Source organism: Apus apus, chromosome 1, assembly GCF_020740795.1.
Source record: "Apus apus isolate bApuApu2 chromosome 1, bApuApu2.pri.cur, whole genome shotgun sequence".
Classification (NCBI taxonomy): domain Eukaryota; kingdom Metazoa; phylum Chordata; class Aves; order Apodiformes; family Apodidae; genus Apus; species Apus apus.
Window position 1 is genome coordinate 163,493,592 of NC_067282.1, and position 26,486 is coordinate 163,520,077.

The window sequence follows — 26,486 nt, forward strand, 5'->3', positions numbered from 1 at the left end:
AACAAACACCAGCAGACTAAAATTTCATGAGTAAATCTGACCAAGCAACTAATACCTCTGCAGCAGTCTAACAGTCTAAGCCTCTCTCTTCCATATTCTACTCCTTTAATCAGTGTCTATAACAGTACAGAAAATATATCTGAACATCAAAGATCATTATGATGTGGACGGCGAGGTACAAAATAGCCTGGAGGAAAAAGATTAGTTTTTTTTAAGCCAACTTTTGGTACTACAGAGAAAACTAGAGATAACAAGGCATAATGAGAACAATTATTTTGCGTATCATTATAATTTTATAGTAAACACAAGGTAATCATCACTAAAGAATGACTTGCAGCCTAACTGAAAACGACATGACAGCTACCACCCTTTATGACATTTTTGTTTGCTTATACATTTTGGGAGGCTTCCTTCACTGTAAAAGAACACTCAAATAATGTGAGCTGGTTTATATCAGTGAGGCTGCTCATTAGGTTGAAGGCAGCAGAGAGAAACACTTGCGCCTTTTCCCTCCCTAGTGTATAGATGTATACAGCCACTTCAGGATCCGTAAACTACATTAATCAATCTTGCCGATTTTCCCCTCAAGTGCTGACAAACTGTAACAAGGCAAGCCTCAGATCACTTTAAAGATATTTGAAAATGTAGTTGTAACCAAAACGGCAGATGAACAAGCACAAGAACAGATGTGGCTAAAGGCATCCCAAGTCCTCATTACGACTCCACCAGCGAAGGGCTGGTGGCTGCCAGCTGCACTGTGAGGCAGCCAGGAAAGCCAGCACGTGCACCTTCTCCACCTTCTACTCACTTGATTCTCCCATGATGTACTTCAAGGTTTAAGAGATGAGCCATGCAATACACTTTTTGAGTATTTTCTCCACATCGTCAGCAACTGACAAGAGCAGCCTGGAGAAATGGAAATTGTAGAAAAGCTGTGGTTGTGGTTGCCTGAAGAGGGTAAAGGCATCTGAAGCAGAACTCTGTTCTCCACCTGCCCTGCCCACAAGGTACCCATGAGGGGGCCAGAAGAAAGTGCTGGCAAGGTGCTGATTACACATTTCTTCAATGAGGACTGAAAATAGAGAAGCTGCTGAACAACTTTGCCTGGAAGTCCCAAAGCAGCAGAGGAGATTATATTCTTATGTGCACTACAATGCCAAGGACCTGATTATAAATCCTCACCGTATGAGACAACTCCATTTCCAAAGCAGTTCAGTCACATTAGTACACAAATACACCTATGCTAGTAGCTCACCTCTCAAATGACCTTATTAGTAGAGTACATCAGCTCAATGTTGTCTCAAAGCATCCAGCCACACAGTGGCTTTCATCCTGCTAGGCCAGAATACAAATGGATCTGGAATAAAACGGATCAGCTCCTTCCTTTAGCAAAACCAGTCTTTGGGGATTTTTACTTTAACAGTTCCCCCATGGCAAGTTTTTGAAGCGATCTCTCTTTGCTTTTTAGCCCAGGATGGAAGAAGCTCTTGTTCCAAAGCTCTTTGCAGGATAAGAGAGAAAAAGCAGAATCATCAGAGAAAATGCTACCACCGCTCAAAAATGATCAGAAATAAGAAAATACTCATGACGAGCAACAGCTGTGAGTCGAGGAAAACAGAAATGAAGAGTGACAGCCTCTTAACAGCCTAAAAGGAAGGAAAACACTTCTCCACTCTACCATTTGACTGAGCAATCCATTGTCTCACTGTCTGAATAGCCTATTTATCACTAGCATTCATAAAACTAGAAAAAAAAAGGCACAAACAAAAATAAATTGTTTTTTCTACGTCAACCTCATTTAATTACTGAAGAGAAGTTTGAATTGTTGATCTCCTAATGCTTTAGCGGGATTGGCAGCCAGTCTAGTCTAGTCAGGCTTGCCTGATTGTATGAGAAATAGAAAATAAAATTAGCATAGTCAAAGCCAGGGATAATCTAGGAAGTATTCACAATACCGAATAGAATTGGGTGACAGGTCACTTTAGCTGGGAGTTTCTGATACCCAGCCTTGCTACAATGTGTGTGGGCTAGTAAATATTCAGCAGAAGTTTAAGAGGATATTTTAAGGAGATTTACAGTCAGCTCAGTAATGTCTATACTGCCATACTGCCTTTGCTTTAGCATATCTTACAAGAAACTTAATTTCAGCTTATATGGCAAGAAACCAGACAATCATATATACGTAAGTCCGTGCATACTGAGATGTGCATGATGAAAATAGCTTGCCTTGCCTCCTGGGAGCATAATACCCAATAGTCCAATTTCCAGACAGCACTGCAGCCAATTCTACCACTGCACACTAGAATTATTTTTTTATTTTTTTTATTTTTTTTTTTAATCACAGAAACTCTCTCAAATCAAGCAAACAACTGTTAACACAGTCTGAGATATCTGGGGATCTCCACCAAGGACAAAAATGGAACATACATTAACTATTTAATCAAGTGCACACATACACTCTTCTTCCCAAGGAATGCCAACAAGCTTTAAATCATTACTAAACTGGTAAGTCTCACAGCATCATATAATCACTCTGGTCTCCTACCTTGCTGTTCAGTTAATTCTCTTCATTTCTTGCCCTCCTGCACTAGTTTATTTTTTTTTTAAGTTATATATATATATGTATATATATGCTTGTTCAGGGTTAACAAAAAGCCGCTTACTGTAGCAACAAGTTTAATAATTTCACCTAGGGTGACAAAGCATATGAAGGAGAGTTACAAAATCAGACTGATGATTGACAAGTTCCTACAATGCTGCTTTTCAAGGCATCTTATCTGTCAAATCTACTTTGTCACTCCCTGTCAATTCACAATAGCACCTGCATTAGTCTCTCACTATCATAGCTTTTAGACTACAGCGTGGCACAACTGCCTAACTAAGAAGCACACCTCTGTCAGAAGATGACTTCACATCAGATAATGGACTTCTAAGCAGAAAACTGGAAAATCTCAAGTGCAATATGTTTAAGGACTGTCAAACTTTTCTTTCACAGAAAGGCAAAGGAGTCAAGTCATCCCTTCTCACTTCTGATTAATTGTGAGTGAGGAAGGTTTAGTCAAAGCCTACACATGGCTCTCACAGGTGGTATTTTGACCGTTCTCATATAAACTTGCTCATGTGCCAATTGCAGTACAGCCAGGCAGCATGGAGTTCAGAATCCCAGCTGGATCTGCCCTATAAACTGAAACCACAGAGCCACAGCTAAACATTGTTACTGATCCCTAAACTAGCAGTTTGGACATTGTTTACACTAGCTGTATTGCCATTTCATTACAGCATAGATACAACCTTGGAGAAAAGTAGCTGGGCAATGTTACAAATACCTGACATTTATACCTTAGCAGGAAGGCATAAATATTTGACAATAACTCTTTACAGTACTTGTATGCAGAACTACAGTCACTTCCTATGCTGAATAATATGACCTCATTTCCTCATTTTTATTAGGTAGTATTGACGTTATTTGCATCAGATGACATAAAAAAATAGCACCTCCCTAGTGCTGTCCTTTACTATTTCATGTATTTTGTAGTCACAACATTTGGTTGTGAACAGAACATTTGGTCAACATTTGAAAAACCTTCATTAGGGTGATAGATACCTGACTCCACATGGAGAATCACCAGGGTGGGGTCTGCAATACTAATAATGAATCTTTCATTCCAAGATCAATGGAACAATAAACAATAGATCAATCCAGAACTAAGATCAATGAAAAATAAAGCATCCTCTTACCTTAGGATCCCTTTTTCTCCGTATTAATGTCAAACCTGTAACAGCCAATCAAAACATATTCCTGCTTTTCCTCATTTTTCACTACTGTACATAGCTCTGCAGTTTAAAAGGGCATTTCCTGAAGTATTCTCTTTGGATATAATTGATAAAATCAGATGCTTCAAAGGCAAAGAAAGATAGGAATAATCAAGACATTCACCATAAAGAGAAAAAATTACCTTTAGCAGGGTTTACTTGTATTCCTGACCTATACAGCATCTCCTCATTTTGCCAGTCCCCATTCCTGACAACAGTCTTCAGTCCATAGAAAACAATTACTGCAGCAGTGGAACACAAAACCAAGTTCTTCAGAAACCGCTTTTGGACTTTGACATAAAGGGCCCTGACACCTACTGTAACCAGTAGGCAGAAGCCCATACTAGGAACATACAGCACACGCTCTGCTATTACAAAGCCAACATAGAAAAATAGGTTTGTGGCAGGAACAAAGGGCACTATTAACAAAGACAGAGACAGAATGACAATGTTCTCAGTTGAAGGAAGCTGCAGTTTCTGCATTTCATGCTTTTTTATGCCATTCTCTTCTTTTGATGCAAAGCTTGACTTCACCTCCAGCATCTTGTAGTCCATCTCTGAGTGGCAGCTATGCCCATTAGCATTCTGCTTGCCGTTCATTACAGTTTTCCCATTGCATTCTCTCTCATTGCTGGGGCCCTTCAAGCTAACGTAGGCAAGGAGGAGAAGTCCAGTATAGAAGGCCACAGTGTGTAGATTCCTCCAATCACTGACTGTTTTCAGAAGAGGCACAGCATCCATAGACCAGTCAAAGCTGAGGGTATCTGGGCACAACAAAAGCCAGAGGTTCTTGGTTGGCAGGTAGAAGAAGGTCAGCGTACGTGTGAGAAAACTGTCCGAGTCAGCTGCTGGATTGTCAGAATTGGAAAAACTTGGGGGCCTGTTGCCCATCCAGTATAAGCGGACACCCAGCAGTGCAGTCCCCCAGGAGATCAATAAACCAATGCTGAAGAAGAGGGTCAAATTCTTTCTCTGGAAAAAAAAAAAAAAAAAAAGAAAATTCATCAGCATAAATCAACACCAAGTGTTTCACTCTCCAATTTATAACCAAAAAGAATAAAGGAATTGAGAAGTAGAACTTGGTCTATGACATTTGGATCAGAGAACATCTGGGGTATGCTCTTCAACGTAAGACAAAAAGAATGAGCTCTTTCATTTAAGCTGTATCAAGATACCGAGGTGACAAAGTGAGTAAAGAGGAGGGCAACAAAGCTGGTGAAGGGCCTAGAGAATAAATCTTATGAAGAACGCTTGAAGGAGCTGGGAATGTTTAGATTGAGAAAGAAAAGGCTGAGGGGAGACCTCATCAGTCTCTAAAACTACCTGAAAAGTCATTGTAGAGAGGTTGGTGCTGGTTTCTTTTCACAGGTAAGTAGCGACAGAACAAGAGGGAATGGCAGGTTCAAGGTGCAACAGGGTAGGTTTAGACTGGACATTAGGAACAATTTTTTCACAGAAAGAGTGGTTAGACACTGCAATAGTCTTCCCAGGGAGGTGGTTGAGTCACCATCCCTGGATGTGTTTAAGGGTCAATCGGCTGTGGTGTTGGTGGATATGGTTTAGGGGAGAACTTTGTAGAGTAGGGATGATGGTTGGACTTGGTGATCCCAAGGGTCATTTCCAACCTGAATAGTTCTGTGCTTCTAAGATTTTAAGTCTGTCTCAGAGTCAAGCCTTTAGAGATCTTAGGACTGCTTAAGATTTAATTGTGTAACTCTTTGAAAAATATTTTAGAGGAATTTATGGAACCACGTAGCGGCTTCTACATAACCTCCCAAATCGTTTGGTTGCCTGGCAGTGGCTAAAACACCAGTCTGCCATTACTAGCTTTAAAGTTTAAAGAATGTTCCAGCTCCCTTTTTCCTAACAAATGTCTCTCCAGGGCATTTCACTGAGAATTAAATAATTTTTTCAGTAAGGCAAGAGAGGAAAACAGACAGATTCCATGTTTATGTCTTCCAGTTCCTACCCATTAAGCAAAGTGATTATTTGGAGCCTTCAGATCTGCCTACTGCTGAAAGCCCATCTCCATTTTGCATCTCACAGCCAAATAAGATGTTGGGTTTGTGCTTTTCTTTCTTTAAGCACAGCATATTAAGTAAGTGCTCTAAAACCTTTCACATCTTTGTATCCATCTAAATAATATTATGTGAAGCATGCAGCCACTTCCACCTACCCATATCATGATGCTAGCACTCATTTATGGAATAACTCAGTATTTTCCAGCTGGAGCTGCTTGTTGGGTTCTCACCAGCCGCATCCAAAAGCACTTACTCGAACGCTTGCAGACATGTAACACTTCTGATGAGAATCAGGAAGCAAGATTTTCTCACCTATTTGTAAAACTGATGAGCTTAAGTTCTGCTCTCAATTACATGGGCACCCTAAATGAAAGCTGTTTTGGATTACTTTCTCTTTGCAGAAGAATCTGTAAAAGCTAAAATATATGTATTTTTATATTACAATCTCTCAGATGCCTTTTGTAAGAAAAGAAAAGCTATTTGCCAAATAGCTCCAGATACAGTGCAAGCATTTTGGTAATCTTTCCCTCCATTATGACAAAGAATTATTTGTCAATCATTTTTTATTCTATTAGGTCTGTTTTTTCCATCTCACACTACACATTCCTGGGATTGTTACTCAGTGTTTCCTCAGTTATTCAGGAGTAGGACCTCACACTGGAATGTTTTATCTTGTTTCTTCCAAACAGCTCATTTTTCCTCTTTTGTGAGGGCACTCTATGCTTGACACCATGAAATAGACATGATTGTGCTGCTCCATTTTAGGTCAATTCTTAATAGTTTTCTACCATCAAGTTACTGATGTTCCAGTAACAAGACATGGTATAGTCATCAAAATTTAACTGCTTATCTCATGAAGAAATTTATTCCTTTTCACATTTCTATAGAGTTTCTTCCTGAAAAGTTTAAAATATTTAATGGCAGTTAGATTAATTCATTCTATTTTGAGGTAATATGGAAAAAGTCAATGCAGGCATTAGTAGGGAACAAACAGATTTATAATGAGAATATTTTCATACTTGTATCAGAACCACCTAAAAATGCTGGTACATTTTATACATGAAGTAAAGTCTGAGTCCATACATTTCATTTGCCATATTGATTCCAATTTGATTTATTAGCTTTTGTATATTTCTGTATCCAGGAAAATCAGTATTTTTTTGCTAATAAATCAATAAAAACCCACATCTACACTTTATGATTAATATATTCCCTGGAAAGGCTACTGTAACAACATACTTTTAGTTGTAAGCTGAATAATACTTTGCAACTCATCTCAGATACAATTTCATTCCTGCCTGCCAGGACTGTTTAAATGCTTTTAATGTTATACATTTGTGTAAGGTGGTTATCACTGAAACTCCCAATAAGTTTATATTTGATATAAAAAGATTATTCAGATTTTCATGGATTTGCGTGTACATCTATATAATAAAACCTTATGTCCCTGGTTGAACTTGTCCTTTCATTCCTGTCATATTCTACTACATGAAAATTTTTCTGCCCACCCCTCTGGCTCAATTATTTTCAAACCTCCTTCCTTCACACACGCATACAAACAACTCTCAAATGTTAAATGTGACCTTTTTTGCTCTTTTTTATACATCCTTCTGCAGTCTCTTAAGAGGAGGCTGCTTAGAGAGAAAGATGGGAGTTTTGGTTGCTTTGTTTGTCTGTTTGATTAGAAATACAGAACAGGTCTTTGCTAGAAGACTATACCAGTCCAAAGATTAAGACATCCCAAATACTAAGCAAGTGAAACTTGATTAAGAGATGATAAGTGAGCTTTTACGGACTGCTTAGATTGCTTTGTTATTTCATTAGTACTTACTGGAAGAAAATCTCCCTTTTCTAAAAATCTATGCAAATATGCACGTTTCAATGAAATGCTCAGAAAGTTCACCCCAAAAAGTTCTTTGACAAAAACATGCGAGAGTAGATATATCATTATTCATGGATAATACTGAAACCTGCTAAAAACTTTCAGATCTTCTTCATACTGCATAAAACAGTAACAATGAAAAGTCTGCCTCTTGCTCAGAAATGCAAAGAATCTGTACCTTGGAGTAAACCCATACTCACTGCTGGAATAACTACTTGCAGCCTCTCTTACAAGCTTAAATTTAAGATCTGTAAGGTCTGGGTCCTCACACTATCCTCTGGACAGAAAACAAAATACCTATACACAGTATTGTGTTTCATGTTTTAACCTTTTAAAAAACCCAAAGAAACAACAAAACAACAACAACAACAAAAAACAACCAACAAACAAAAAAACAAACAAAACCCAATCAAACAAACAAAAAAAGCCCACACCCAAACATTTTACACCAGTTTCAAATGAAATATCTAAGCATTCACTCATGGAGCTCAGAGATAACTGAGCAAGTAGTCTTCTACACCAGCATATTAATTTATCATGCTCTAAAATACTAGTTAACTACAGAAGCAGCTCTGGTGGATTCTTCAGCTTAATTAACTGACTACAGGAGTGGAGTGCAAATAACCTCTTGTCGCCTCAGACACAAATAGGTTGCGTCCTTCCTCAGAAATTATGACAGACATGATCTCAAAAGCCAGTAGCTTTACTTTTTTTTTTTTTTAAATTAACTACATGTTAACTACAGCTACCAATAACCTGTGTAACGCTGACATTCCATTGTTACTTTTCAGAATTCAGATAAGATCCTCTGGACTCAGTCTAAAACCAAAACTAAAACTGTCCCTAACACTTAAATTTCTGTTACAAATATGTCAAGTAGGACGCCTTTGTTTTGTTTTGTTTTTTTGTTTTTTTTTCAATCAGACATAGTGCTGGATCAGAAGGGGAATTACAAACTCAGCCCCCCTTTCTTTCTCTCAACATTCATTACTTTTGCACAGCTTTTATCCCTCTATACTAACATAGTCAGAGATAATTAGAAAGGTTTAGCTCACATTTTGGTTTTACTTTTTTCCTAAGCTTTGTCTAGCAAACCAAAGGGAATAGAAACAACCACAACTGGTTACAGCAACTTACTAAAATTAAATAATACAATCAGTTCCTCAGTAGACTTCCGCCTGCTAAAACAGCTCTTTCAAAATGAACTCTAGTTAGACAAGCACTTTCACCAGAAACTCTTCTTCTGAGCTTCCTGACAGCTTGTGCTCCTCTGGCTGTGTACATTTAGTGTAGATCAGCAGCAGGATGAGATCCTCTGTAATGGTTGGCAGAAAGGATTTGGATTACTGTACTCATTAGTCCTAATCCAGCCCATCTGCCATATGTTTTGACACTCCCATAAATCCTCTAACCTTTCAGAAGCAGTCATTTTCATCTGGGGAAAAAATGAGCACTGATTTAGATGAGACTTAACATCTCTGCTGCTTGCTAAAAGTCAAATACCACCACTGCAATGTTAGTGTTTGTGACTACAGAAACCTTTTTAATCTCCTGACTAAAATCCATCTGCATGACCCACCCACACTGCACGTGGAGGGAGAGGGGGAGAGAGAAAGAGAGAGAGAAAGAGAGAGAGAAAGAGAACCCCAAACTCTAACCTCTCAGCTGAAAAAATATTTACAAGGACTACAGGGGAAAATAGAAATTGCATTAAGAGCAGCAACTATATCAATGAATAGAGGTAGTACAAGAGCAGAGGGGACTACATTAGCTTGCTAAAACTGTGAGTGTGATCACTGCAACAGAGAAGGCTCACTCTGAAGAAAAGTCTACCCAGTAAAATAGAGTGTGACAATGCTGATGCTGTGGATATCTACCCAGGGCTATATGCAGCAGAAAGAACATTAGACAGGAGGTTACAAGACCACTGGGGCCAAAAGACATTCCTGAACTCCTGCACTACTCAGGAATGCTGTTTAGTATTGCTGTTACCAACACAGAGGTTGACAGGTCCAACAGTCATACCTGCATTTAATTTGACAATGTCACCTCATTTGAGAGGTTTTCCAGTGAAGGAAGGGTTGCTGCACTTTCAGCACTAGCTGAAATGCTGAGAGCTCACTGAATATGCAAGTGGTTGAAAGGCAGAACCAGAATGCAAAATGATCTTGAAAAACACAGAGAAAAGTTCAGAAAAATAATCCTGTATAAAAGGCAGGGACAACTCTGACTGCTTAAAGCTACACAAGTATGAGGCTTAGAATAAGCAGCTGGCTCATCTTCAGCGAAGTATCAGGGATTATCATCACAAGCAACTCTCTTAAACCACTGCTAAAAAGGTAAAAACTGTACTGAGCCTGTAGATGAAAGCACATCCTTCATGATATGTGAAGTAATCCTTCCACTCTTCTCAAGACTAGTAAATCCTGAAAGTGCCTGGTTCATCTCAGAACTTTCATAAGAAATTTCTTCACAGAACTTCACAGAAATAAATGAAAGAACAGGAGAGAGGTCAGAATAGTAGAATAAGACTGATTAGTGATCTAGAAAAACATGTCCCATAAGGAAAATTGGAGAACATAAGCTATTTAAGCCTGCCAGCTGCCTTCTAGTACATAAATAACAGCTGAAAAGAGGAAAAGAATAATCTGTTGTCTATATTAATGTCCAAAGGGTAAGAACAATAAGCTTCAGTTCAAGAAAGATTCAGGTTAGTTACCAGGAGATGCTTCCCATTGCTTAATGTAGGGATGTGCTGAAAAAAATTTGCAATGGAGGTTGGCTCTAGGGCTTTCTGCCGCTGAGACTAGATCAAATGTGTAATGTGGGAAAAGACAGAAGTATTGTCAGTACTGTTTTAGGGACAGTATGATGCACTGTATGGACTCCTAAGGTAACTTCTAGGCATAACTTCCTGTGACTACCATAACAGTATCATCAGCATTCCTACATGAAAAAGCATACGTTTTGTAGCAATGTTTTCTGTTTGTAACCTTTAGAAGTATAATCCATACATGAAGTACCAGAGTTTCCTGCAATCCTATTTTGTCTTAACATTTGCTTCACTTCTTTCATACTCAGGCAAAAAAAATAGTTAAGATGATCCTGACATTTTGTTCTCCCAGTCACATTAGCACCTTCTGAACATTTCCTAAATCCACCTCTTACAAACCAACATATCTTGTTTTCACTTCCAGTTGCTGCTAGTTTCCCCAGTGTAAATCTATGCTGTTTCTCTAACAAAAAAGCTCTCAGTCATATACACTAATAATTTGCACTATTCATCCTTCCATCAATTTAATGGTAATTGCTGCCCACCTCTTCCCTTAAGACACTGCATCATCTTACAGCACATCTCTTAAACATATTGTGTATAAATGCTTCTGCAAAGTTAAAAAAACAACCACCAAAATAGAAAAAAACCTGCAAAGAAAATATTAATAAAAAAACAATTTGAGAGGTGTCAATGAACCATTTCTAACCTGTCCACCATAATGTAAAGAACACGTTATTTCTTGTTACATTCCATCTTCTGCCCTTCTTGACTTCCTCATAAGCATATTTCAACTCCCAGATATATGCATACACGATATTTAAAAAATAAAGGACACAAAAAGACAGATCTTTTGTGTTGAGAGCTTTAGTGAAACATCAAAACCCGTATATATTTGTTTCTATTTGCTATAATAATAACAATAATACAAATTTAAAAATCAAGGTTTTTGGTTAGTAGAATAGTGCCATTGACATCTGCAATTACACCAGTTAACAGAAACAATTCAAGTCACCCAGTGAGAACATTAACAGCAATATTGACTCAAAAAGTCAGCACTATAATGTTATAACTTCTTGATAACATACAAGACAAAAAAGATGTTAAGGAAAAAAATAATAAAAGTAAGTAATTGAACAAAGACTGCAAAAAAGCTAACAGCACACTTAATGAGACAAAAAACTTGCTCAAAATTTTTATAACTTTTTATTATCAACATGTTAAGAAACCCAGCTAGCACACACAACTGCACAACATGACAGAGTAATTAATATAAGTTCAAAGGGAACGAAGGAAAAACTCCAGCTTTGTGAAACAGCATCAGTTCGCCTCTGCTGTGTGGGCTACAAGGAAGCAGGACAGTCTCAGAGATGAGTGGCATGGAGTAGGCAGGCAGCACAGCTCAGCACTAGGCTTGAGCAACTTGGCAGTAGATCTGCAGAGCCCTGAGGAAAAACAAAGCATTGCCCAGGTCCTACCAGGAAGGCAAAGCTTGTACCTGTTGTATAGCCAGATTGTTGTGAGTTCCTTACTTGTGGGCAAGGAACACACCCGAAAATTAGTACCCAAGGCTGAGGCCCACTGTGTCATTTGTATCTTCTGCCCTGTACCATGTAAATCTGACCTGACAATGCATTCGAACTACTCATTACGTACAAAGTGTTGGCAGCTTACTGAAGCTCTGCTCACTTGAGTGGACAGATAACCATATTTTCTTGTAAAGGAAATCTTGCTCTGCTCTTCTGTACAACATACAGACATGCTTCAGAAAAAAAGCAGCAAAGCAGAAAATGGCTCTTAAAAGCACATACTGCAATCCTACCTGTAAAGCTATCACCAAAAATTATTACATTTCATAAGCTTCCTACATTAATAAGATAGCAATAGAAGAAAATTAAAGCCTAAGAGCCGGTTTAATATGCAGTGAGAGAAAAACACACTCTGCAAGAGTGTAAATAGACACACACTCATAAGTGATGAATGCAGACAGAAATGGATTTCATAAGCAAAAACGTAATTGAATCCCAGTTTAAGCCTCTGGCAATGACTAAGCAACTTTATCAATCCAGCAGAAGGAAGTCATCAATAATCAATTTCTGTACACTGGATAAATACTAAGTTTGCTCTAGTTTTGACAGAACAACTAATCTAGGTACAATAGGAATCCATCAGCTGGAGGCCCAACAAGCTATGGAAGTCAGTTTCCACGGGGGATAACAAGCAGCATCTCACATGGCTTTTTTGTTTTCCCCTTTGTCAACTGATAGAAAATAAGGTGTTTAGTTTGGGGTTTTTGTACCTTTAAAATAGAGCAAAAAAACATGAAGCAAAGTTATCTTGAAATTATAATGATAACGAAGAAAATATACTAAAAATGTGAACAATTAATTGTAATTCTTCTAGTAAAGTAAAGCTTTAACACCTACAACATTTTCAAAAAGAAAGAGATAATATTGAAGGTCCATGTGAAATGCAGAGCCTGCTATTCAACTCAGAAGGCACTGCATATTATCAAGAAAGATTTAAGATCATACAAGCAATCACTTACATCCTTTAGAAAAAATATATCTCAAGCTGGTTTTGGCACTGATACTTCATTTTCAGATCTATTGGTTCAGGAAGACAGGGGAAAAATGTGAAGTGACTCAGAAGCTATTTGTGTGACAAACTGAATACAGTCTATTTTGTGATTTAAAAAATTATATTTTTTAAAAATCCCATCCCCCTTCTATACGCATCCACCCATGAAATACATTTCTGTATAAGGTGGTACAAGAGGATGGCCAAAACACACAAGTAGCGCGACTATTCTGCTTGAAGTCAGTACCTTTAGAAATAAGAATAAATTTCACCATATCAAGCACTTGCTAGTCATTTATTTCAGATGCAGAGTTTATTATAAATAACAGCCTAAAGTATATCTCCTATGATGTGGATGAAATCTCTCTCTACTTACTCTACACTATATTAGTATCATGTTTCAAACAATGGGAAGCACAAAAAACTGGAGAAGCTAAAGGCAACACAGCAGTGACTTATCAGTCTTAAAAAGCCTTCAGAAAAGTGATTTACAGTGAGAACTACATACCTTCAAGATTGAAAGTCACAGCCAACAGCAGCAGAAAGGTAACTGAGAGAGAATGCTGACACATAGTAAGTCACCACCACTGATGAAAAGCTTGGTTTTTGAGTATACTGACAAATAATCTGAAAGGCATCTACATGCCTCCTTTGTCACCTAACCTAGGCTTGCCTCCCATGTAGCTAACCAGGTGGCTATGAAGCACAGGCAGTAACAATCAGTGAGATACAAGCTTGGATGTTTGAAGAAGAACACATTGGAGAGGACAGAAAACAATTCACAAACTCATAAAAGAAATGAAATTAACAACCTTTCTAACACCTGACCAGTAAGTACTGCAATTTCAAAGAAGCAAGACTGGGAAAATTAACATTTTAATGACAATTTCATTTATCTCTCTTTTTATTAGATCAAGTTAGTCTCTTCAAGAATTGGTTATGCTCAAAGACTAAACTGAAGAAGAGAGAGCTTGCTATGTCCTATGTTATTTACTGGGGAACTTTTTTTGTATTAATTCCCTATGGAATATACTAAATAGACATGGGAATGAATACCTATTAGACAATGAATAGAGAGAACAAATTAAACTTTTTGCAGCAAATAGCACTGGCTAGCTACATAAGTAATGACTACCCAGTGATAGCAAAGAGTGCTCCAAAGATACCACAGGAATAGAAATGCACAAATATAAGAATATTTAGCTAATAATAAAAACTGTAAACTTTTCAATAGAAAATTTCCTCAAAAGTGTATTTGATAAAAATAACAGAATACTTTGAAGAGCATGCCCTCTACCTTGTCTCCCTACACATGAAATATTAATAAAATAATTAATATATATATTAGTGTTAATTTTTATACCCTTAGTCTAGATACCTTTTTAAGGGGTATTTGAAAGGATATTTAAGCATAGCCCATTTCAAAACACAACTGCATTACTAGGGTCTGATCCAGAGACAAACAGAGTTAAAGGTAAAGTAATTACTAACCTCAGAAATACAAAGCCAAATACTTAATAATCTAAATAAAGAGAGATGAAAAATGGTGAAGCAGAATATAGATGACAAAACGTACTTCCTGTCATGGGATGTCATTACTCTCCATTAAGCTAATGTGAAGAAATGAGTCAGTTGGCAATCTCCTGTGAACCAATATCAAGGTACTTCTCAACTGAACTATCAGCAGTCGAAAGAGGCCAGTTACTGGTCCTGTAAGAGGTGTGCTGAAGCCCCTTAACCTATTACATTAAACTGTCTTGAAAGCCTGCAAAGTTATCCTGTTCAGCTTAAAATAAGATCTTTAATATTTCCCACTAGGTAACGATCTGTGGTCAAATCAATTAAGCTGTAAAACGCTCCAGCTTCTCTGAAGGAAATGAAAAACTATACATTCTTTTAGAATAAACTAAGATTTTTTAAATTTTTTTTTTGTTAAAGACATTCAGTATCATTATCAGAACATTCATTTTAAATAAGCTTCCTGGCATTTTGGACAAAAGGAGGAATAAATATAAATGTTGCAAATGGAAATAATTTTGCCTACACATACTCATCCATGTTCACACACACACATGCACGCACAAAACCTTCCTTATCAGTTCCTGGATTGTAGGTCCAATGCATTGCAAACATGTTTCAGGCACCGGGGAAGTAATGACAACAGTCCTTCTTGAACAGGGTTCCAGTGCAAACAGCCAGCCATGATGAAATTCATTCCAGTCTCATTAACGAGTGAAGTTTGGAAGTACATGATTTTGGAGCCATAAAGAGATGACTTATAATGAGACTCAGCTCAGTAGGAAGGCCATAGTACAGCAGTTCTCTCTCCAAGTTATCATAATAGAAAGCTATTTAATGAGTGTGGGATTTCTTCAAGAATTCAAAAAAGGCAGGATTTGGAAGAGGATGTGTCACATTATGCAGACACTCACATCGCTGAACATTTCTGCTAGAGTAAAACCATCAAAATAAAAATTCTAAAAGTTGTTCCTATATCGAGCTTTTCATTTGTTTTTAATAAGAGCTTTCAAATGTAAAACACAGACTTGTAGAGATTAGCAAATAGACATAATTCAGTATTAAAAAGTTAGCAAGGTCCAGTGAACTAAACTGGGTTCCCTAAGGGCAAGCACCCTATAGTGCAAACAAGAAATAAACTGTGCCCTGAAACAAGACACTGTCTGGCAAAGCAACAACAGAAGAGCAGAAAAGTAACTTTCCTCAACAAATTCAGCAGAAGCCTGTGGCAGTTACCTGCCTCCTTACAGTACTCTCCCCTTTAGGGGAGCACTAAGGGTGCTAATGACTCAAAATCAATTACACAGAAACTTGAGACCTCCCATTAATTCAAGTCCAGATCAAACCTACATCCACCCCCAATAAATATTTAAAAATAATATTTAGTAACCCATACGCCATAATCTTCATGCATGAGATGGGGATGTAAGGATTCTTCATGTTAGAAATTAATCCTCTAGTTTCCAGGTTACATTATTGAGCTTGCTAATGAAGGACAGCAGTGGAAGGTGAGAAGACAATGGAGCAGCATACGCCAGATTTCTTAAAATCAAAATGCAGGCCTAACAGGACTAACACTCAAATCACATTTCTTTTCTAGCTAGTAAACTTAAAGACTGTAGCTTCTTCACAATTGGCAAATTTAGATAGCAGTGCTACTTTAGGAATTCTGCCTAACAAACCATGACTTTTAAGAATAGAACTAGGACACCTGCACTCTTGTCATGCATTGCAGCAGAACACACACAACCCTGCTTCTTCAGCAAACAGACTTGTAACAGCATTACTCACATGAGAGTAGCTACAAGTACTATACCTTAAGGAATAACATTTCATTTTTCTAAGTCTTGAAAAAATCTGAAGTTCCACTAAATATAAGATACATAGCTTATATTAAAACAGTAAGTCCTTGAGCCATCAAGAACAAAGAAGGATTACATGGCCACAAAATTCCCTCCCCCCTGACAGTCTTAAGAATATCCCTTCTACACAAATTGCTTGTTTTCAAGGCCAGTACATAAATTACCTAGATTGCATGCTAACAAAGGTCCAAACTCCTTAGTCTAGCATAAAGTTGTGTGACATATTTCCTTGTCCCTTGGACGTATGCACATCTTCAGCCCTTTGATAATCTTCAGATAGCAAGAGGAACTTAACTGCTGGTGTTTTATCTGTGCTTCAAACCATCTGCCCAACCCACAGATCCATCATGAGCTCATCATTCTCCTATCACAAGCATCTTAAGACTCCCTCTGAAACCTTCTCCATCTCTTCCTCATGGAAGGAATATCTATACTCAAATCACTCAAAAAAAAGTGGAGATTCTTCCAAAGTTTTGCTACAAGTACTATGTCAAAATTCAGCAGTCACCTAGTCCAACCCCCCTGCCATGGCCATGTCTCACCAGACCAGGTTGCTCAAAGTTCCATCCAGCCTGGCCTTGAACACTTCCAGGGAGGGGGCAACCACAGCTTTCCTGAGCAACCTGTTCCAGTGTCTTACCACTCTCATTATATTGTTTTTTTCTTACATCTAGTCTGAATCTACCCTCTTTTAGTTTAAAACCATTACCTCTTGTTCTATCTCAACAGGTCTAACAAAAAAGTCTGTCCCCGTTTTCTTATAGTCCCCCTTTAAGTACTGAATGGCCACAATAAGGTCTCCCTGGAGCCTCCTTTTCTCCAGGCTGAACAACCCCAGCTCTCTCAGCCTGTCTTCTTAGGAGGGGTGGTCCAGGCCTCTGATCATCTTTCTGGCTCTCCTCTGGAACTGCTCCAACAAGTTCATGTCTTTCTTGTGCTGAGGGCTCTAGACCTGGATGCAGTAGTCCAGGTGGGGTCTCATGGGAGCTGAGTAGAGGGGCAGAACCACCTCCCTCGACCTGCCAGCCATGCTTCTTTTGATGCAGTCCAGAATACAATTGGCTTTCTGGTCTGCAAGTTCGCATTGCCAGCTCATGTTCACCTTTTCATCCATCAACACACCCAAGTCCTTTTCTGCAGGGCTGCTCTCAATTCCTTCATCCTCCAGCCTGTATTGATACTGGGGGTAGCCCCAATGCAGGTGTAGAACCTTGCACCACTCCTCAAGCTTATCAAGGTCCCTCTGGAAGGCATCCTGTCCCATATTGTCTACCACTCACTCTTCCAGAATTTTATCATTTCAATATTCAGGCAGACAGACATAGAGCAAGTCCAGCTAAACAGGGGTTGCAGCCATTAGCTGACAATTTCAGCTACTACTCAACTACAATGACATTTATTTGAAAGAAGAAATCACTTTTAAACCATTATCAGTTACCTTTATTTGCCAAAATCTCACTAAGAAAAAAGACTGTTCTTACATATGAGTGAGGAAAAGTATAAACGGAGAGATAGCATCTTTTATTACAGCAATCAGCTTCACTAGAAAAACATACATGGTATAACTGGAAAAAAATAGACCAAAAAAAGACACTTTCTCTAATAAAAAATAACATCCCTTCCAATACAGTTTGTTATATATTTTACCATCACTGTGACAATTATACTACTGCTTTTTGCTATGAAGAAAGAAAAAAGCCTAGAGAAGTGAAGGCAATTTTAGCTATGAAAAAGTGTCTCTGAGTCACTGCATAGTTTTCAGCTTAAGTGTGCAAACCAGAATTGAGGCTTTTAACAATGGAAAGGCACAAGGAATTTCTTCTCTTCTTAACAGGCAGCACTTCTATGAAATTCTTCCCTCACACAGAACAGGCAGAATTCTCTTTCCTTAGAATAAAATAATTTTGAATAGGGAAATTTCAGACACCCGTTTTTGCTTTAGTGAGGGGAAGATACAGGGCAAAGAGATACAAAATGGAAATGGAAGGACATCTCACAAGTAAGAAAAATCAATAATCTAAAAGAGAACCAAAGATCCTAAAGCAAGTGAAGAGTGAAAACACAGACAGGAGAACAGTTATGGGTTAAAATAAGGTGATATTCAAGTTTTTATCCTTTTCCTTCCCAAAGAGAAAGGTATAATTTATCTTTTTTTAAATGGAGGGGAAGGGTGCAATGAAAACCTTCAGTAATAGAGCTATGCAAAATAAATCACAAAGTGAAAGGAAAGAGCCTGAAATAAATTTGAACCTGGGAACAGAAACAGAAAGACAACTTTCTGAGTTTGAGACCCTCTTCTGTGAGTCCTCTTCCTTCTGTTTTCTTCCTTCTCTATGTCTTTGAACTTGCAAATATCTGCTATCAGAGTGGTTGCCAGCAATTGCAGTTTGGCTAGGTCCCAGTCTTTTAAAATAGACCCAAACTCTGCCTATCCTGTGTGGGTACAAAAGAAGTAACCACAGCACTTAACATGATGAAATCCTACTACTGCCAATTCCACAGCCAGCTTCTCTCCACCTACTAAGCTATAAACCTGCACAGTCACTAAAAAAGTGGCTCCAGAGGAGACTTTAACGAGATCTAGGAGTAAAGGAGAGAACAGGACGTAAAGAGGACTACTGTAATTTGTCCTAAAATGCCAAAACTCTTAGTCAACAGTGCACATTATATACACACACAGACATGTACTATTTATATGCATCTTGCTTTGTGGGTGGGGAAAACACTGTGCCACAAAAATCCTTTGGCATGTTAACAGTTCATATTCTGTTCTTTCTTTTTCCAATTGCCTAATGAGGACATGACTACTTTCCGTGTAATTAATTCCGAACTTCCTTTTCCACACAGAATTCTGGCTCAGGAGGACTCGGCGTAGCCAACTACTCAGGATTTTTTGGCATTATGCGTCCTGAGATGTCACAGAAAGGGACTGACCACACTCAATTGATTTTCAAGACAACAACTAGGCTGCAGAAAAGTCAGAAGTTGTTAATCATTTACGCGCTTCTCAGCTTTGGCAGTCAATGCAGCAAATACACTTCTTGACCTTGCTTAGAAAAAAAATGAGGATAACCTTTAAAGACTACAAGTATTCACACATTATGGATTTATCTGGCTAGCAATATTCATTTCACTGATGAAAAATTTGACTGAAAAGGCTAACATTTATAAATTGCATACCTGCAAGTTTCATTAAAATTCCTTCTTGTCTGCACAAGAACATAAAAATCATTAACCAAAATACATGCAGGGACAGAAATGACAACTGCTGAATTTTTCAGGAGTGCTCTGAAGCATCCTTGACATTTTTCCAGTTATTAAAAATTACATCTTCCACAATTCACATAACTAAGTATGAACTAAACTGTAAAGATTTATGCGTCTATGAAACAAAATGTTTCCATATTGCTGGGTTATTTGTCTGAGGTGATCTCTAATATTAATGTGTCTAATATTAAAACTATGTAAACTACGAAACTTATAAAAACATCACAGTGCTGAAAACTCCAGTGATTCCATTTTTAATCACCTACTACTGGCTTATAATTTTCAAGATCTTAAATTTCTGAAAACAAAATACCTTAATCATGGACTCTACAGAAATCAATGCTCTGAGCAAAGTAATGTCTAGTCTAGTCTCTAAAAAATGCCAATTTTAGTTACTTAGAAACCTTACTCCAGTCGCAAGTTTGTAAATGGAAGAATTAGATAGCTGGACCTTTTCTGAGAAAACAATGCAATGATTAGGTTCCCAGTTGACAACAACAAGCATGAGTAAGCATGACTAAGCATAACTTGAGTCCTTTGTTTTGGAGGAGACCTGAGCTCTGGTATCTCATTAATTAATTAATTTCCTATCTATTTGAGCACATACTCATTGCTTAGAGCTCATAGTACATATGGTAGCCCTAGTGTGCTACAGCACAAATGGAGCAAATCACTCTGAAATCCTGATGGCACAGAAGTAAAGATGGGTGGTATTTGCAGGCCTGGACAGGCTTTACAAGTGCTCTACACATAAACTTGCCAGTGTATGCCTGAAAGCAGTTGCTTAAGGACTTCAGGATGGTGTCCAGGGACCCTGTCCAACTGCAGGTGACAGATGAACAGGAACTGAAGTCCCACCTTTTGGATTTGGGCAAATGCAGTAGTTTAGAATCAACCTTGTCCTTTGCATCTTGGCCAAAGTCCTTGTGTGAAAGGTTTGCATACTTTCCACATACTACAAGTATAAATGAAGGGGAATTTAAACCAACAGTTAAATTATGAACACCTCCTACCACCTGCAGAGCTCCTTCGGACAGGAACATTAACAGCTGGGGCTGACCTCACTCCTGTCAAACCCACAGGCAGCCTTTGAATCTTATCACAGAAATAACTAGAAGGCTAGAAAACCCACTTCATCTTAATTTTTGCTATTTGCTTTCTGAAATCCCAGATTTAAAAGGTTTACATTCCTAAGCACTGGCCAAAACCATGAGGGCTATGTGTATTGGTTTGGTTTTGTTTTTTTCTGTGAAAGCTGAGATTCTCACTGGGACAGATGTTACAAGTGTGTAATTCATTGCTCACAGTTTACAGTATGTGTATGTTTTGCTAAAGGGCTGTGGCTTGTCAGAGGAGCATTGGGCTGACTGCTTGTCTTACCAGGCAGCCAGGCACTGGTTCAAGCGGGATGTTGGGAAGGAGGAGGCAGCTCTCAGAGAGCACAGAACTAGGAAATGCTGCTGCAGCACAGGGGACAAAAGGAAAAACTGCAGGAAGCAATGAGCCATGAGGATGAAAACAGCAGACTTCGAGAGAAGTAGGGCACCAGGTCTCAGAGACAAAAGGCTGATATTTCTGGAGACCTTCAGGAGACCACAAAGATCCACATAAACAAGGAAAAAATAAAAAGCCTTGCCCTTGCAAGGACAAAAGTACGCAAGGACATATATATATATATATATATATATATATATATATATATATATGGTTTAAACATTCTTGGTGTATTCTCTTTAAGGAAAACATTCAGACAGGATGTACCTCAGAGGTCTGTCTGAGACAGCCTCACTGGCATAAGAATGTAAGGCTTAAAATGCTGAGAAAACTGACACACCAATTGGAACTGCATGAAGTACCTTCCTGGAAGTACTGTCAATAAATTTTTCTTTGCATATGGAGGTTCACCTTTGCTCTAAAAAATGTCACTGATCCTGACAGAAGGAAATCTCATTGAATAAAAGGGCAACTTCTCTTTGCATTAGCTTTGATTTTTCCAAATGGAAAAGATTAACCAACATAAAACATTTTGCAAATAACAGCAAAAAATCTAAAACTTCTCTAAGGCCAGAAGCAAAACCAACCTGGGAGGAAATTTGGCTCCACACTGGGTGGAGAAGAGATTAAAAAGAGGGCTCAGAAAGCTGGGCTGTCTTTGCCTAGGATCTAAGCAAGGGTATAGTCCTGGAGGGATTTCCACCAGCCCAGGGCTGCAACACAAGTGTGTAGGATGTTAAGCACACATGCTCACAACCTGCCACTTCCTTACCAGTTATTGCTTTTTAACAATTTCCTTTGAAGATAGGAGTCTGATAATAAATTCAGCTGTGAAGAATTCAAATTTCACAAAAAAAAAAAAAAAGTACAACTAGAAAGATCTTTAACTAGATACCTGTTTGTTTACAAGTGGTTCAGCATATCAGGAGATTAGTTCTAAAAATGCAAGTGACAAATGTTGCACCTCAATAAGGAGGTGGGTGGTGAAACAGCAGCAATTTACAATATGGTTCTTTAATTCACTTCAGTTGAGAATAATGCAGGATGTCTAAGGATTTTAAAGGAAAAAGTTCTTTCTGGGAAAGAAGCACATGTGAGGAAAAAGTGCCTGAGTTTTGCTTTTCAAATGCTACAGTTTGTTCATTTTTACCCTGGAGCTATCCAGAAGTAGTATTTTATGCCAAGTCACCTGTCTTTTGACTATTTCCCAAGTATTTTTAAAGCCAGACAGCAGTGGACCCCCAGCAGTAGTATCTAACCTTTTCTGAGGATGTAGCTGGTATTGCTACAACATTGGTTAACTTCTTGAAGAGTAATTTTTCTCTGTTATCCCAGAATTGCAATTCATGCAGAATTTGTATTTTAAAATGTCATTAATGTTAAGCATGCTGTCCTTCTAAAGCTGTTGCCTGAAAAAGGTTATTTTACACATCACTGAGAAAGAAAATTGTATCTTTTGTATGTTAAAATACGGATTTTCAAATTCTGAAAATAAATAAAAAATGCAATATGTATTGCAAAAATTTCAGCATTGTTTATCTCATGTGACAACATAGTCAGTATGAACAGGTTTGTACAATCATTAGCATGCTTTAAAGAAAAAAAAAAATACAGATTAAGACTTACAGATATTTATGTATGGTTAGAAAAGGAAAAGAAGCAACTAAGAAACACACTGTTCCTGAAATTTCATTTCACAAAGACTGTGCTCCAAAGAAGTCACTTCAATACAGCAGCACAAGTGTGTTTCAGTGCCATCTAGCTAATGCTCAAGGTAACTTGCATCACTATACAGACCTTTTTTTCCCCCTCAAATACCCTTTCTTCAATAAAACAAATGGAGTGGTGGCACACTGTTTTTGCTTCAGATCCGTCAGCATGTTGAGGCATAAAAAACTTGGGTTGCTCTTGAAATACTTGAGCTTTGATGTATTTATGTGAGGAATGTTAAACACGTAACCCTAAAACCTTTTATGCTGTGACTGAATTCTTTATCTGGACAGATCCACATGACTGAGTACTTTAAATACTGTGCTTTCAAGTATAAACATATTTAGGTGTCAATATGCAACCATTCTGTTCAATTCTTTTGTGCCATACATTAATTGAAGACCAAAAAAAAAAAAAAAAGAGCAAAACCATTTCAGCTTGTTTTAATAGATGGAAAGAGTACTGATTTCTAAAGAAACAAAATGTGTAAGAGCAAGTGAAGAACATATTTTGAAGAGTAGAATATCATGCTTTAAATCTTCTGAAACTTCATCTTGCCTCCTCCATAGAATGGGTTTCCAGATAATAAGACATTTTCAGTCCTGTGTCACTGTAACTGTGTTAACACCAAGTAAAATGTGCAAGCTCTTTCTGAACTTTAATCAAAATTCTCCAGATTAAAATAATTTGACAGCCTAATGCTTCTTCCTCCAGCCTAAAATAGATGAGAGCAAAAATGGTTTCTTTTGACTCAGCAATGTAATTTTATATTCTCTAAAAACCACAATTGAAACATAATGGCTCAGCTTTAAATCCTTCTGACTTGAAAGTGTACCATTCAAACCTCTTCAGAACTATCTGAAGAGCCAGCATGTATTTGCTAAGTCATGCCGTTGAAAATCTCAGGAAAGAATAAATATATAACCAAAATCATGCTTGTTTTTCCTTCCACAGTAACTGCTTTTTGGATTGCAGCTACCAGATAATTCTGCAATAAAGTTACTCTTTACTTCCCCTCTTACAGAATCTTACATAATCTTTCTCCATAATTCCCTTGTCCCTATGTTCTTGTTCTGCTTTCCTAACATTTAACTTATTCCCCTCCGCATATTTAGTAAAACTTTTTCCCAATAGTTTTATAGTCAGGTTTCTCAAAGGGCACTGCAAAGGAATAATATTCTTAAGAGTAAGAAACGTCACAGAACAAAACATGGGTGGGTTACAGGAACTCGCTCCCAAGACTCCTTGTGTTTGCTCCAGTTGATCAGAAGCAGCAGCTAAAAGCTTGCTACAAGCAAACTCTGCTTTCCCTCCTTGCCCTCCCAAATCAGCCCCAGCTCTTCCTACCCTGCCCACCTCAACTTTCAGTGGGATACAGACCCCTCTTCTCATCTCACCATTCGCACCAGCTGTCCCACCTGAGAACTCCTGCTGGAGCCATCTGGACCACCTCTTTTGGTTGCAGATTGCTAGGGAGTAAGAGAAGAACAGGGCAGGGCAGCAGTACGACAAGGCAGAAGGAGCTTTGCAAGGCACCTGCATGACAGTGATCAACACTGCCTAAAGAGTCTGAATAAAAATGAGCCAGTAAGTGGACCAAAGACAAGATGTTTAGAGAAGTGATATTTTTAATAGACTATTCTTGTTCAGACTGGAGAAAGATTTCAGATACTGAAGGCAGAGAGAGTCCACTTAAGCAATGAATTGGCAGGGACCTAGCTGGATGCACTGCTAAAATAACTATTTAAGCAGTCTCTCATCCTTCTAGATACACAGAATCAAAGAATAATTTGGGTTGGATGGATCCAACCTCACTGCAATGAGCAGGGACATCTTCAAGTAGATACAGACCATCTCCACAACAAAAAGAGACTACATAATTTGGGGGGGGTTGAGTGGTTTTGTTTGTGGGTGGGTTTTGGTTTAGGTTTTTTTCCTGAGTTTTTTGGGTTTGTTTTTTTTGTGGGGTTTTTTTGTGTTCTGTTAATTTCTTTGGTTGGTCATTTTGGGTTTTTTTACCATTAGAATGGTAAACGTATTTGGCTGAATAAATGAACTGTTCTTCAAACGATCATGACAGTTTCCAACTGACAATTACCACCAGCTTACACAAACTGATCTTTTGCAAATTAACTACCTTTATTGTTTCATTAACAGCTTACGGATAATCCTACAAGTTTTCAGCAGAGTCTAAAGACTTTTGGCTTTTTTATGGGTGAGACTGTTGAAAAGGCATGTGATTATGGCTGTGAAAACAGCAGTTAAGCATATTCAGTAGTACTTTTTATCAATAAAAATGCTAACTTACGGCAGCATCTGTCTTCTCCATGACCAGACAGGTGTTTTTACAGGCCAAGATCTCTGGGCCCCTCTACTCCACACTCGTGAGACCTCACCTGGACTACTGTTCCCAGTTCTGGATCCTCCAACATAAAAAAGACATGGAGCTCTTGGAGGGAGTCCAGAGGACAGCCACAAAGATGATGAGAAGGCTGGAGCACCTGAAGACAGGCTGAAAGAGTTGAGGCTGTTCAGCCTGGAGAAGATAAAGCTCCGAGGGGACCTTATAGTGGTCTTCCAGTACCTGAAGGGGCTACAGGAAAGCTGGGGAGGGACTTTTTACCAGGGTGCGTAGTGACAGACAAGGAGTAATGGTTTTAAGCTAGAAGCGGGGAGACTTAGGTTAGACATTAGGAAGGAATTATTTAGTGTAAGGGTAGTGAGACACTGGGACAGGTTGCCCAGGGAGGTTTTGGGTGCCCCCTTTCTGGAAGTGCTCAAGGCCAGGCTGGACAGGTTGCTTCGAGCAACCTGGTCTAGTGGGACATGTCCCTGTCCATGCAGTGGGGTTGGAACTAGATGATCTTTAAGGTCCCTTCCAACCCTAGCCATTCTATGATGACAGCGACAGCTCCATCTTTATACCTATACAGAGATGTGTACATTGTGTTTGGTCACGGAGCCATGTTCATATAGTGCTTTAAGCTAGAAACAAAGTTCTAATAGGAGTATGAGCCTGGAAAGTGCAATATATACCTCTGGGAATGTGAAGCATATTTTAGGAATTAGCTGTGTTTTTCTTACCTTCTCATGTCCATGTCTGATGCTACTTTGTACAGCTATTGAGCAACTAGAAAAATGTATAAAAAGTTGCTACCTTCGAAAAATTTATCATAATACGCTGCTATCAAGGAAAAACTTTAATTTATAACTTAAAGCAATGGTATAGGTGTTTGTTTCTACATCATGTAACAAGCACTGTGTACTCCCTAATCAAGGTCTTGTGTGAAAACCTAAAAAAGATTTAAAAAAATAATCCTCAGAAATTGTTTAGAAAGTGATCTGATCCCACACAATTTTTCCATTATGATTGCAAATCATTGTCGTGTGTTAATTACGCTGACAATGCTGACAGTCTTATGGACACCTTCTCCTCTGCTATGCAAAGCTATAAGATTAGACAACTAGTCCAATAGAAGAGAGTAATTGTATTAATTCCTAGATAGATATGTCTAGCGTGAATTCTGCCTGGTTTGGCCATCATGGTCCAGCTGAAGCATCTCCAT

At 38.3% G+C, this 26,486-nt stretch overlaps 2 protein-coding genes across 2 annotated transcripts in view; one reads left to right on the plus strand and one right to left on the minus strand.

Annotated features, from left to right (window-relative positions):
- Positions 1 to 26,486, plus strand: part of SLC6A15 (solute carrier family 6 member 15) — a 1,002,329-nt gene that overhangs the window by 795,417 nt on the left and 180,426 nt on the right. The gene's annotated exons all lie outside the window — the stretch shown is intronic.
- TMTC2 (transmembrane O-mannosyltransferase targeting cadherins 2) overlaps positions 1 to 26,486 on the minus strand; it is a 249,038-nt gene that overhangs the window by 102,560 nt on the left and 119,992 nt on the right. Inside the window, exon 3 of the mRNA XM_051608986.1 lies at positions 3,957 to 4,785. Coding sequence (XP_051464946.1) covers positions 3,957 to 4,785 — 829 coding nt within the window. The remainder of the gene's footprint in view (positions 1 to 3,956; positions 4,786 to 26,486) is intronic.